Raw genomic sequence first — 12,500 nt, 5'->3', positions numbered from 1 at the left:
CCTGGCTGTCACAGCACTGGAATGTACACAGTATCCTCACATACTGGGTCTGATGAGGACTGCACAGTGCTCATCATGGCTTAGGGTCAGTCTCGCAGTTGTCACACTTGCAGCCTGCCAAGCCTGTCTGTGGGCACAAGGCTTTCTATCAAAAGGGTCATGCATTTCAACCAGCTGAGACGCTTGCCTGTCACTTTAGGCCTGCATTTTGGGTAAAACGTGTTCCCCGTGCAGGGGGTAGGCTCTTCCATCAAGAAGTAAGCTGCGATGCCCCCTGTTTGTCACTCTGTTTTGCTGGTGCACTCCCACGTGCGCCTACTCCGGACAGAGCAGGCTATGATATGATATTTTATTTGTATTGCGCTCATACACAAGTGTTTCAGAGGACGACGAGGCAAGTGAGCGGAACAAGGGAGGACAAAACAACAATCTTACTAGGCCCAGTGACATTGAGAACACGCAGGTGCATGGGAAAGGGAAGGGGGAAGGTGCAAGGGAGAGGGGAGGAGTGGAAAGTGCAGAGCAAGGGATAAAACAACAACAACTGGTAGTGCAGCAAGCAATGTGGCAAGTGCAAGGTTAAAGCGCAGACAAGGGGTGTCTGATAAGTGCAGGTAAGGGGAATGTAGGGTTACAGATACAGACCCAAGTGCCAGGGTTGCCAGGAGGCAGTGCGGGTGTGTGGCTGGGTGGGCAGGGACCTGGGCCCGAAACTCAGAGGGTAACCAGGTGCCCGGTGCCAAAGCAGACAGATCAGCAGGGGAATGGAATGGAGATGGGTCAGAGTCCAATTTGTGTCATCGACATGCCCATTTGTTAATTATTTTTACGTGTATATTATTTCTAGGGACTGGGCACTTTTTGAAGGGTTGTTAGTGTTAATTTTATAACATGTATTATATTTTTCCAGAATATATGTACAATGAAATATATTTATTAAAATAGGGAGGGAAAATTATTTGACAAAAAAAATGGTAAACATATTTTTTTCACTTTATATTTTTTTGAGTATTTTTTACTTGTTTTCCGAGTTAAACCTTTTTAAACATTTTTAAAAAAAGAAGCCCCCAAACTGCTTAATCTATCCCCTCCCCCACATGGAAAACCTGATCAGTTTTATAATGGGAGGTAAAGTACATATAGGTGTTTGTGTAGACAATATTTTGCAGTGTCTTTCATGTGTATCACCCTACACTTGAATCATCCGGGTCTATGTTGCATGGGGTGTTATGGACAAGAAGCGGGTAGCATCTTTCATAGATGCCAACATTGCAGCCTGGGCACCAGTGGCGTGATCTTTTTCGTCCACCAGGCTTACTTCTGTCAGAACATATGGCACAGTCCCTTTCGTTCTTTGCCGGCAAAATGGCAAAACCATGCTCCTTTGATGATGGGGCGAGCAGTGGGGTTGCTGCTGAGTGTTCAGAGGACGTTCCCTCCTGAGAAAAGCAGAGAGCCTCTATGATATCAACTACAAAGCTGTGCCTGCTAAGGAGTTTGCTGTGTTCAGTATTAATTTTGTAAAGCTCATAGGCGTTCATTATGGAAACGTCTATGAGGTTACGCCATATCTTCGACCAATACCTATGTGTTGGTCTCTCTGCAGCAAACTCATATATTTTTCTGTCGCTTACATCAACCCCACCCATTCCTTTGTTATAGTCAAGAATGATTTGGGGCTTGATGGCTGACTGGCCACATCTAGTATGCACGAGTACATCACTTGCCAGACTGGCAGTGGACAGCAGCAGCACAGGCTTGCGATGGCTTTTTTTTTCTCTAAAGGCACATGCCAACAACCCACCTTTTCTCAAATATTTTGATCCACCCGGCTGTAACTTGGCCCTGGTTATCTCGGGTGGCAAACCCTTAGAGTTGACCCTCACTGTGCCTGTTAGAAGGGTTGTGGTTAATAAGAGATCCTCAGCAAGGCCGACACTGGTGTAATAATTGTCGGTCATTAAGTGATATCCCTTATTAAGTAAGTCACAAGACTTTAAGAGGCTCATGACCTTGTTATATACAAATCCCTTTTCACACCCTGTTGTTTTATCCCTGCCTGCATACAGGTCAACGTGCAAAATATAGCTGTTGCTGCTGTCACAGACCTCACATTTTTTAATCCCAAACCTGGCATGTCTTTTGTTGGGCATGTACTGAATATAGGCGACCCTATTCTTCATGCCAATCATGGACTCATCAATGGAGAGCACCTGCCGTGGCACATAGTATTTTTTAAATGCACGGTTCAGGGAGTCCAAAACTGGACGCACCTTATGCCAGGGATCAAACCCTTCCTCTCCCCGTGCCTTTGCAGTGGCGTTGTCATTTAAGTGGATCATCCGTGTGACAATGAGATATTGCCACAACGGCATGACTTGGCCAAAGAAAGGTGTGGCCTGAGAAGGGTGTGTAAGGTCCCAGTACATTTTTACATTTTTCTTGCGAATAATTCCCATATTTATAAAAAGGCCAATCCATTTTTTTAGAAGTGCCACAGTCAACCCTCCATTCATCCACCGGCGCAGCCGTGAATGAGGATGAATTTGGATCCACTCTGCCTTTGCTGCTAGTAGATCCCTTGCATATTTGTTTGTCTCCCTCCATATGTGGATTAGCAGGTCCATTGTGAGGAACAAGTTAAAATACACAATAGGAGGAGAATTTCTGAGTGGAAGACTGCGACCCCCTGGGTTCCTGACGCTGAACTCCACTCCATTGCTGTATGGATCTGCGCCAGGCAAAACCTCATCCCAATAGGCGTCACAAACATCTTCCTGTGACAGTCCCTCCTCCCCAGAGTCGTCATTGCACTCATCCTCAGAGGGACTATCCTCTCCACTGCTTGTCTCTGCCAACCCCTCAGGCTCAAACTCAATATCACTCTCCCCTTCTGAGCTAATGTCTGGTGCCTCTGCCATCAGCTCAAATAAAGCATCTTGATTGTCAATTCTAAATCTTTTGGCTGCCATTTCTTTCCCCTAAAATATCCTGTCAAAATGTTTTCTAAATTAATTGATCCTTTTCACAATCTTTTAACCCTCTCAGAAAAAAAAAGTCTAATGACAGGATGGAGACAAAGAAATTTCAGCCAATAAAAAACAAAACAAAAACACACAGGGATGGTATCATGTGTCCTAGAAAGACTCAGGAAGGGGTAAAAAAAAAATATTTCCTTCTCAGTAAAGCTACACGAAGTAGAATTTACCAAAACAAAATCACCTAGTCACCCAAATATCCAAATTCACCTTTGAAATCAATCTCCTTGACAAAGAATTGGTTTCACACAAGCAGTAAAAACACAACCTCTCTCCTTCACACACAAAGCCCTCAAAGAGAGATTCCAGTCAGTCAGAGGCTAAATGTACTTTTTTTCCCCTTTCACTGCCGCAAGGCTGAACTTTATTAGCAAAGGTCACACACAATGGACATGTCTGGGCACTGTAGCACCCCCTGCTGCCTGGTCATGCCCCATAGCTAACATTTGTTATACACATGAACCCCTTTGAGGAGCCTTTCTGAGAATACTTGACATGTGTTATAATGTGGTCAAATGTGGGGACTGTGGGTGGATTTGGTTATTTTATTGAAGAATATCAGTACTTTCTTAGAGAAGAGAGAAAAAAGAGCTGAATGGGTTGTGTGTGACTGTCTTGTCAGAAAATGTTTTTGGAGAGCCTTTTTCTTGAACAGTCCCTACAATCTATTACTGTAAAGTGTGTGGTAAAATTATAATGTAACACCAAAAAGCACTTATAAACCAAGAAATAGATCTACATTTTCTGTCACAAACATTGGAGAAAAAAAAGTCTACTTCGCCTCACACAGAGAGCCCTGTCAGAAGGCCTGCTGACAGAAAGCAGGTAAATGTATCTATTTCAGCTCTCCATGGCTGCAAGCTCAGCCCCTTTTGCAAGCAGCACCCAGTGCACATGAATAAGAGTAACCACATCACATTGGTCATTTATATTGCATGCTTTTTAAATGGAGAAATGGTAGATGTTGTTAGTAATCATGAATGTCAGTAAAAACATGAAATTAATGCACTTCCTCCTCTTTTAAAACACCCACTTCACTATGGGCAAAGCCTGCTTGGAAAAATGCTGTAGTGCAATCAAAGTGTGGCATGAAAAAGAAAGGGTTCCAGGGGAGTATAAACTTTCAAACTGCAGATCGTGTGGGCTGCAAAATCCTTCCACCATGACACATATTGATTATATTGAGGAATTATGGGTGTTGTAGTAAAATAAGTACGATCTCGAGAGCCACATGTTGCAGACCCCTGCTGTGGGCTTAGTTACCTCCTAATTATAAACACATTTCATGCTTTTAAATGCATTCCATTTCAGTAATAAGCACCACAAACAATAATTTTAAGAGAGCCTGGCCAACCATAGACACAGCTGGGATCACTGATGCGGGCAAAATCTCCTATGGTGGTAATTTCTGCTTCTCTAACTTCAACATAAAAAAAATCTTATGGCATCTGTCTTTGACCAGCCCTTAGACCGAACATGTTGGGAAGATCATTAAGCACATTTTGCACACAGAAAATGTAAACGAGAATAAAAGGTATGCACTTTTATTCAACATATTCCATGTGGCCACATTTGGTATAAACTAGCAACACCTGAACAGACTGCCTTCCTGAAGATTACAAGAGAAATGAAAGCACTTGGAGCAGAAGATCAACTGGACTGTGGAAGGTATACTAAGCTGGGAGCCAGAGTGCGCCCCGCACCTCCTAGTTTTTATATATATATATATATATTAATTCACCTACAAAAAAAAACAGAGCAATAGAGAAGCAAGATCCATAGTGTTGCATGCAACATGTCAGGCCGCTCAAACTACTACAGTGTAAAGTCTCCTAAAACAGGGTACTTTCCTCCTGAGAGCACGGCGTCCGTGATAAGATATCACACACGGCAACCAGGCGGCTCAGGCAGAAAGGGGGGTGAAGGTGGTTGGTGCAGTGTTCACTCCCATGCTGCAAAGAAAACACACAAAGAATTGGTTGTCACCCACAATAAGACTAAAATACTCCCCCACAAACTTATCAATAGACGATCGCGATGTCCAAATGGTGGTGAAAGTAGGGCAAAATCGTTTTGCGAACCTTAACCACAGCACATTGGAAGGCCAGTGGGAGACTGCATATGTTGTGCTAGTCTCTAGAGGAGTATGCACACTTTAAGTAACTGTGTATGGGAAAACAAGTGAGAAACTGAGTAATTAGCCCTCACAAACCCATCAATCCCCCACACCCATTCCCTCCCACCTCCCTCAACTCCCCACACCCATGCCATCCCACCTCACCCATGCCCTCCCACCTCCCTCAAACTCCAACACCAAAATATTTTAACAAATTACAAATTGAAACATAGATGCTGAAAATCAAACTAAGATTACTGCGAGCAACCAGTAGTTTACTGACATATTTAGAAATGCATTAATTAAAATACTGCTGAGGCCTAGTCTAGTGGTGAGCCCTTGTCTACTGTGTTGGGTGTAGAGAAGACGATGCCCGCGTCCACCTGCAAAAAAAAAGACGGATGCAGTGATTTTGCCGTCAACCAGCTGCCCAGGGGAACGCAAGGCGGGAGAACTCACTGCCTATCAGGTGCTCCGATGGGCAGGTTGGATAGATGCAAACTGCATGGGCCTAATCTAGTGGCAATCCCTGGTCTACTGTGTTGGGTGTAGAGAAGACGATGCCCGAGTCCACCTGCAAAAAAAAGACAGATGCAGTGATTTTCCCGTCAACCAGCTGCCCAGGGGAGCGCAAGGCGGGAGTACTCACTGCCCGTCTGGCACTCTGATGGGCGGGTTGGATAGACAGAAACTGCATGGGCCTAATGTAGTGGCAATCCCTGGTCTACTGTGTTGTGTGTAGAGAAGACGATGCCCGGATCCACCTGCAAAAAAAAGACAGATTCAGAGATTTTGCCGTCTACCAGCTGCCCAGGGGAGCGCAAGGTGGGAGAACTCTCTGCCCGTCAGGCGCTCCGATGGACAGGTTAGATAGACACAAACTGCATGGGCCTAATCTAGTGGCATTCCCTGGTCTACTGTGTTGTGTGTAGAGAAGACGATGCCCGGATCCACCTGCAAAAAAAAGACGGATGCAGAGATTTTGCCGTCTACCAGCTGCTCAGGGGAGCACACGGAGGGGCGGGGGGAACTCATTGCCCCATCAGGTGGTGCGATGGGCGGGTTGGATAGATGCAAACTGCATAGGCCTAATCTAGTGGAGAGCCCTCGTCTAAATTATAATTTTACATGTAGTAGACAAACCTCAGAAAAGTATTTATATTCATAGCGCAAGAAGAATTCTGGTAATAAACTCGGATTCCTAGTAAGTATACCATGCTGCTTCAAAAGTCACCACATGGTGCCCACAGCGTAGGTATACCCAGCTAGTCACCGACTTACCTGGAAGATGATTTCAATGATCTGCAACACTTGCCTGCAGATTGATCTGGTAGTGTGCGTAGACATCTGCAGCCACCGTTCTCAATTAAATAATTCCAAAAACATAGAATGAAAAGAAGTCAGTCAAAGAAAAAAGAGGCACAATCCCTCGCCCCACCCATTACAGCCAATTTCCATGTCTCAGCAGGCTAACAGTTCAACCTCTTACAAAGAAACATCAGCAGGAGTTCTCACTATTCCAGGCATTTGCATCAGACACCCATTTTACCAAAAGAGTTAAGACCCATTCTCCTGCACCAGACCAGAGAAGACTAGATGGTGGAGTCACACGCATGTTGCAAAGTGTTAAGAAGGCAATGGAGGGGAAACAGAGGACACAGGTGCAGAAGATGTACCCAGTGTTAAATATTCCCAATTAACACAACTATAAGACATCCTGAGGCACACACCCCCATCAGAAACTCACTTAGGCCATTTGTCCCACTGTCACCACATCCAGCACTTGCATACCACATTGCCTCATCAGATGCTCACCACAGGCAAACAAATCATATCAGACCATTCCTGCAGTCAATCCCATTAGTCAGTAACTCTCTAATCTGGACTCAAACACTCCCTTGCTTCTGATACTCCTCGATCCTTCTTCTGCCTTTGACACAGTCAAGCAGTTCATCCTCATAAACCGTCTCCATGATACCCTAGGATTCCCAGACAGGGAATTTACCTCCTTCCTTTCAAACAGACCATCTCAAATGCAAATGGGTCCTTTTCCCTCCTCCACCTCACTCTCTGCCTGTGGCGTCCCTCAGGGCTCTATCCTATCGCCAGGGCTTTTCAACATCTACCTGGCCCCATGTTCTCCACTCATTTCCAGTGTTATGCAGACGACACACAACTTTCTTTGAAGCTGCCATCCTCTACCTCCTCCTCCCTCATACCCGACTGCCTGACCGCTATTCAGGCATGGTGCTCTGCCAATGGGTTCTGCCCTAATGCCAGTAAAACAGAGATCCTTCTCATTGGGATGCCTGCTCCTTGTTTGTTCCCCACTCTCTCGCCAGACTCCTTGTGTCCCCTTCATCCACTTGTGTGGCAAAAAACCTTGGGATGATCTTTGATTCCTCTCTCTCCTTCTCTCCACTCATCACAGACCTTGCCAAGGAGTCCAACCTTCAGCTGCACCTCCTTCGGGGCATTCTACCTTTCCTCATCTTAACCCAGAAGCCCAACATCTCCAGAGCCCGGGTTCTCTCTAGGCTGGACTACTGCAACAGCCTCTTCCTCTTTCCTCCCTTTCGACACCCCTTCAACTAATACAGAATAGAACTGCAAGACTTATCCATGGCCTCAAGCCCAGGGACCACATCTCTCTAGCCCTAAAATCTCTCCACTGGCTCTTGGTGACTGCAAGGATCAAATTGAAGACCCTTTGCATCATCCACAAGGCTGTTGGTGGCCTGGGTCCACTATACATCCAGCTTTCCTTCTATAAATACCTCCCGACCACCTGCAAAACAAAAGAACGCTGGGACCACAAGGCCACCTGGTAATAGAGCCACCCCCAGGTTGGTAAACACACTGCGGGAACGTAAATGAATATTTTAGAGTACTCCCAACACTAACGTGCAGTATAAAATCTAAAGATGGCCGTCAGGGGGGGGCTAAGGGAGTGTTTCCTACTGGCTATGCCTGTATGACCCAAAACGACAACTATAGAGCACTTAAGTAACTGAAATTGATTGAACTGGCACGGAAACGAGGGGAATATCCCGCCATGATTCGACTGAGTCACAGCCCCGGCGCTGGCAGAGCGCCTAATGCCATGACATCAATGACTGCTGCGTGGTTGCCCTAAATATTTAAAACATATTTGTAAGCACTTGCAATTAGTAAGTGCAGCTCATAATCTACTGTTTAGTGGGAGAACAAACGTTTTTCCAAAGCGTGCCAATGTGTGCACGGAATGCAACTCCCTGTGCACTGCACTGCCAGCTGTCATGTATGCATCCCATAAGGGCACAAGCCTTAAGAAAACAAGTGTGGGGGGCACTCTAAAATATGCAAGTGAGCAGATCTTTAATGGACATGTTTATACATTCAATTGGCCTTTCACAATCAAAGAAAGTGCACAAGGCAAATAATCATGTGCCTTTAAACATCAACACCTGACAAATAATCAGGTAATGACAAGCGCAACCAATAAGCATTTTTAACACATCTGTCATTTTGAAAAATAAATACATCACTGATTAGCCAAAGGTTTGCTAACATCTGAACATTATTGTTATCTATCAGCACTCCACGGTACACCGTGCAGCCAGCAAGGTCAACTGCCCTTACTTAGCATATCAAAGAGGTGCTAAGTTTACCAGTTATCAAACCGGCACTTAGCGCCTCTTTGATAACTGCAGCTCTCTTGTGGATTTAATTTGCTTCAATACAGCACACATCACGAAAATAGCAAAAAGGGACTACTTTGAAATCAGCACATCCCCCAGAATGCATGCACCAGTCTACCTGGCGCATCCCCCCACCCACTGCAGGCCTCAGCTGCCACCTGGGCCCACTGCACTCTCATGCACCTTCCACCCCCACACTCCATGGCACACCCGTAGGAGCACCCTCTCACCTGGCTGTACTTGAAATCCTGGTCCAAAGGGGTCTTCTCGAAGTGGATGAGGAGGTGCTGAAAATTGCTCATGCTCATGGTGCTCCATTCCTCCAGCTTTGGACTGTGATACGGGGAAGCCCAAACACATGTCACATGTTCAAGGACACACCTGGGTGAATGCCCCCCAATCCCCAATCCTCTGAATGCATGCACCAACCTACCTGGTGCATCCCCCCACCAACTGCAGGACTCTGCTCCCACCTTCCACTGCACACTTCTTGGCACACTGCAGTCACCACACTGGGCCATAGGGGTGCTCTCTTACCCAGCTGTCATTGGTCTCCTGGTCTCCCCAAGTGTCTCCCAACCCTTAGCATGCCATGCACTCCACACCTATGAGCACTGTTACTCAGCAAAAAGCATGGCATGAGCAGGAAAGACAAATTCCACAGAAAGTCCCACAAACTAGAAGAGCCCTAAGCCTGAGAGCCCTCGTATAAGCACATTTGACACTCATCACCACAGCAAAAGCAAACCACGACATAATTCTCATGGAAGCCTCCAACAAGAGCAGAGCGATCTTCCAAGCTATGAAGCATGTCATCAGGCTGTTGCCAGACCCTGCAACACCACAATCCACCTACAAGTGCAATACCGGCAGCAGCTCCTTCAGAGACAAGATAGGGGAACACATTAACAGCTTCAAACACACCACAGACATGCTAGCCCAAAACAGATAAATATGAACTGAATTCAATATAGTACATACATACACACATTCAAGATACTCAGATGTTTAGAATGGCAATTGTCTTTCAGATGCTTCGGTTTAGAAATATCACTGTTAGACCATATATTAGTGGCTTATTTCTTATTCTTTTGTATCCAGTGCTTTCTTGTCTACTAAAAAAGTCAATGTGGTGTTACTCCTGAACTGGATTTAAATGGTGGGGATAACATTCACACATGCCCCCTACACCAGGGTCACTCATGATGTCTCCATGAGAAAACCAGCCCAAAAAAACAGTAGGGTTAAAATGCACAAACACATGTCACATGCTGAAAGACACACTTGGGTGAAGGTGGATTGGGGAATGACATCAAAAGCACAGTGCCCCCACCCCCAATCCTCCGAATGCACGCACCAGCCTACCTATTGCATACCACCCAACCACTGCAGACCTCTACTGCCACTTTCTCCCACTGCACTCTCCTGCACCTTCCACCCCACACTCCATATCATGCCTGTAAGGTCGTTCTCTTACCTGGCTGTACTTGGACTCCTGGTCCAGAGGGGTCTCATCAAGGCCGACAAGGAGATGCTGGAAGTTACTCCTGCTCATGGTGCTCCACTCCTGAAGCATCGGACTGTGATCAGGGGAAGCCTCATTCACTGCAGATGCAGAGACAGGACAAAAGTCAGTGGCTTAGAGACGTGGGTGAAACACATGCACAAACACACGTAACATGCTCACGGGCACACCTGGGTGAAGGTGGATCAGGGAATGACATCCAAAAGCACAGTGCCCCACCCAGTCCCAATCCTACAAATGCATGAACCAGCTTGCTATGACCAGGACACCGTAACAATCAATAAAATGTACTTCATCATACAAAATTGGATGGCGCTAAACAGCCTATGTCTTAACGATGAGAAGACAGAAGTCCTCATTGTAGGATCTCCAGCCAAAATAGCAACCCTTCACCCAGAATACTCAACCATCAATATCGATGGTACCAATATTCCCGTGCTGAATATAACTGTCCACTAATGATGTAATGTAACCAATGTAATGGTGTTTTTATTAATCTCTAAGCTGTCTTATAACCACGCTGTGACACCCGAGGGTCTGGGCGTGTAACAAATAAAATAAATAAAATGAAATCCCCCCACCACACAGCAGTCTCTGTGGAGAGGGACACAACTGGAAAGGTGTCCTGCAGGCATTTGAACCCTTTCAAATAACAGGTGCCTTAAGCCCCCAGAAACTGCCCCCATATTCCCAGTCAGCAGTCTAATAACATGGAATAATAATGCTTTATATATTACTTACGTTCTGGGGCTTACAGTGTGCGCTTTGCATCACTTGGCTTACAAGCTGCGTTTGCTGCAGCCCGTTGGCTGTCACTTCCATTGGGGAAAAAAGAAGTGTTATCACTGCATTCCCTTTCAACACTGGTTCCTCCGTGCCAGCCACTTGCTCACAAAGAAGGATTCATAGATTAAAAGGCCCTGGATCCCTGGGATGGCGCCAGGGCCTTTCAACTTTTTCAATTGAAATAAGCCTCAGTCCTCAGATGGGGGCCTAGCCACTACTCTCATATTGCCAGCAAGCAGTCTAACAACATGGCTATATAATCCTTTATACATTACTAAAAAATGGGGCTTAAAGTGGTTACTTCATGGCGCTTGCCTTACAAGCTGCGTTTGCTGCAGACCGTCTTCCATTGGGGAAAAAAGAAGTGTTATCACTGCACTGCCTTTCAACACTGGTTCCTGCAGGCCAGCCAGTTGCTCACATAGAAAGATTCCTAGATATTCAGTGGGCATTCAGTGATTCAACTCCCTGCTGGATCGCTATACAGTGATTTCTTTGAAAATATCTAAAGGGGCAAACATACCTGGGTGGGGGCATCTAACTTTTATAGCATTCTAATGAAACTCGTCTGGTGAAGATTTAATGTTACAAGCAGTTAATTCTCTCCTTCATGTCCGAAACCACACACTTCAGACCTGCTGTGAGAATGAGCTGCCTCCTTTCCTCCCTACCCTTCCAATGACTCATGACATGCAAGTACTAAACCCACATTACAATTTCAGTTGCCTAAAAATGTCACCCCTTGTCAAAACAGGAAGTGGCATCACACAGCATTTTTTCTAAGTACACTACGAAAAATATGGTTACGATATCACTCTAAAGTGAAATACATTTCATACAAGAATGGATCACCATATGTATCGTCAAAATCAGTGCATAAGCCCATACTGCAAATGACTGAATGCAAGCGTACGAACAAGGCTAAACGATGATGATGAGTTATTATATAGCACTTACGCTTAAGTGCTTCATACATACAATATCACCCAACCAGTGCCGGCAATCAATTCTCAACCTCAGCAGGCCCCCACACATTTTTAACAAGGCCTGCAGAACTCGCACCTTAACTTTCTAATTTCCTGGCAGCCTAGTCTGTGAGCAGCAAAGTTATTCAAAGCGTGTCTATAGTTATTTTCGATTGCATATATATTTCATCATTTCATGCAAACATGCAGATTGTGTTCCCTGTGTGCTGCTTGTGCCATTTCTCAAAATCTCAAGAACCAGAAGTACAGCGAGTACAAGGGACGCATTTGCTGCTACAAAATGGGACCAACCCACTAGTGATAGATGTGTGGAAAGTGCAAAATGCGAGGGGAGCAACCTTGTGTATTCAACGTCCATTTTAAGTAAAG

The 12,500-nt window shown here is 45.4% G+C and overlaps 1 protein-coding gene across 1 annotated transcript; it reads right to left on the bottom strand.

The window, feature by feature from the left end:
* Window positions 1–1,184: 1,184 nt before the first annotated feature.
* LOC138579834 (piggyBac transposable element-derived protein 4-like) lies at window positions 1,185–2,972 on the bottom strand. The gene has a single exon (XM_069650061.1). The coding sequence runs from the start codon at window positions 2,970–2,972 to the stop codon at window positions 1,185–1,187; it is 1,788 nt and encodes a 595-aa protein (XP_069506162.1).
* Window positions 2,973–12,500: the final 9,528 nt, after the last annotated feature.

The sequence above is a fragment of the Ambystoma mexicanum genome, chromosome 3p (assembly GCF_040938575.1).
Source record: "Ambystoma mexicanum isolate Mex_15411 chromosome 3p, UKY_AmexF1_1, whole genome shotgun sequence".
NCBI classification, from domain to species: Eukaryota; Metazoa; Chordata; class Amphibia; order Caudata; family Ambystomatidae; genus Ambystoma; species Ambystoma mexicanum.
The sequence above is the reverse complement of the archived record's forward strand: the minus strand, read 5'-3'. Positions and strand labels throughout refer to the sequence as shown.

Coding starts and splice junctions, on each gene's coding strand:
- LOC138579834 (XM_069650061.1), bottom strand. CDS start 2,972: ATGGCAGCCAAAAGATTTAGAATTGACAATCAAGATGCTTTATTTGAG.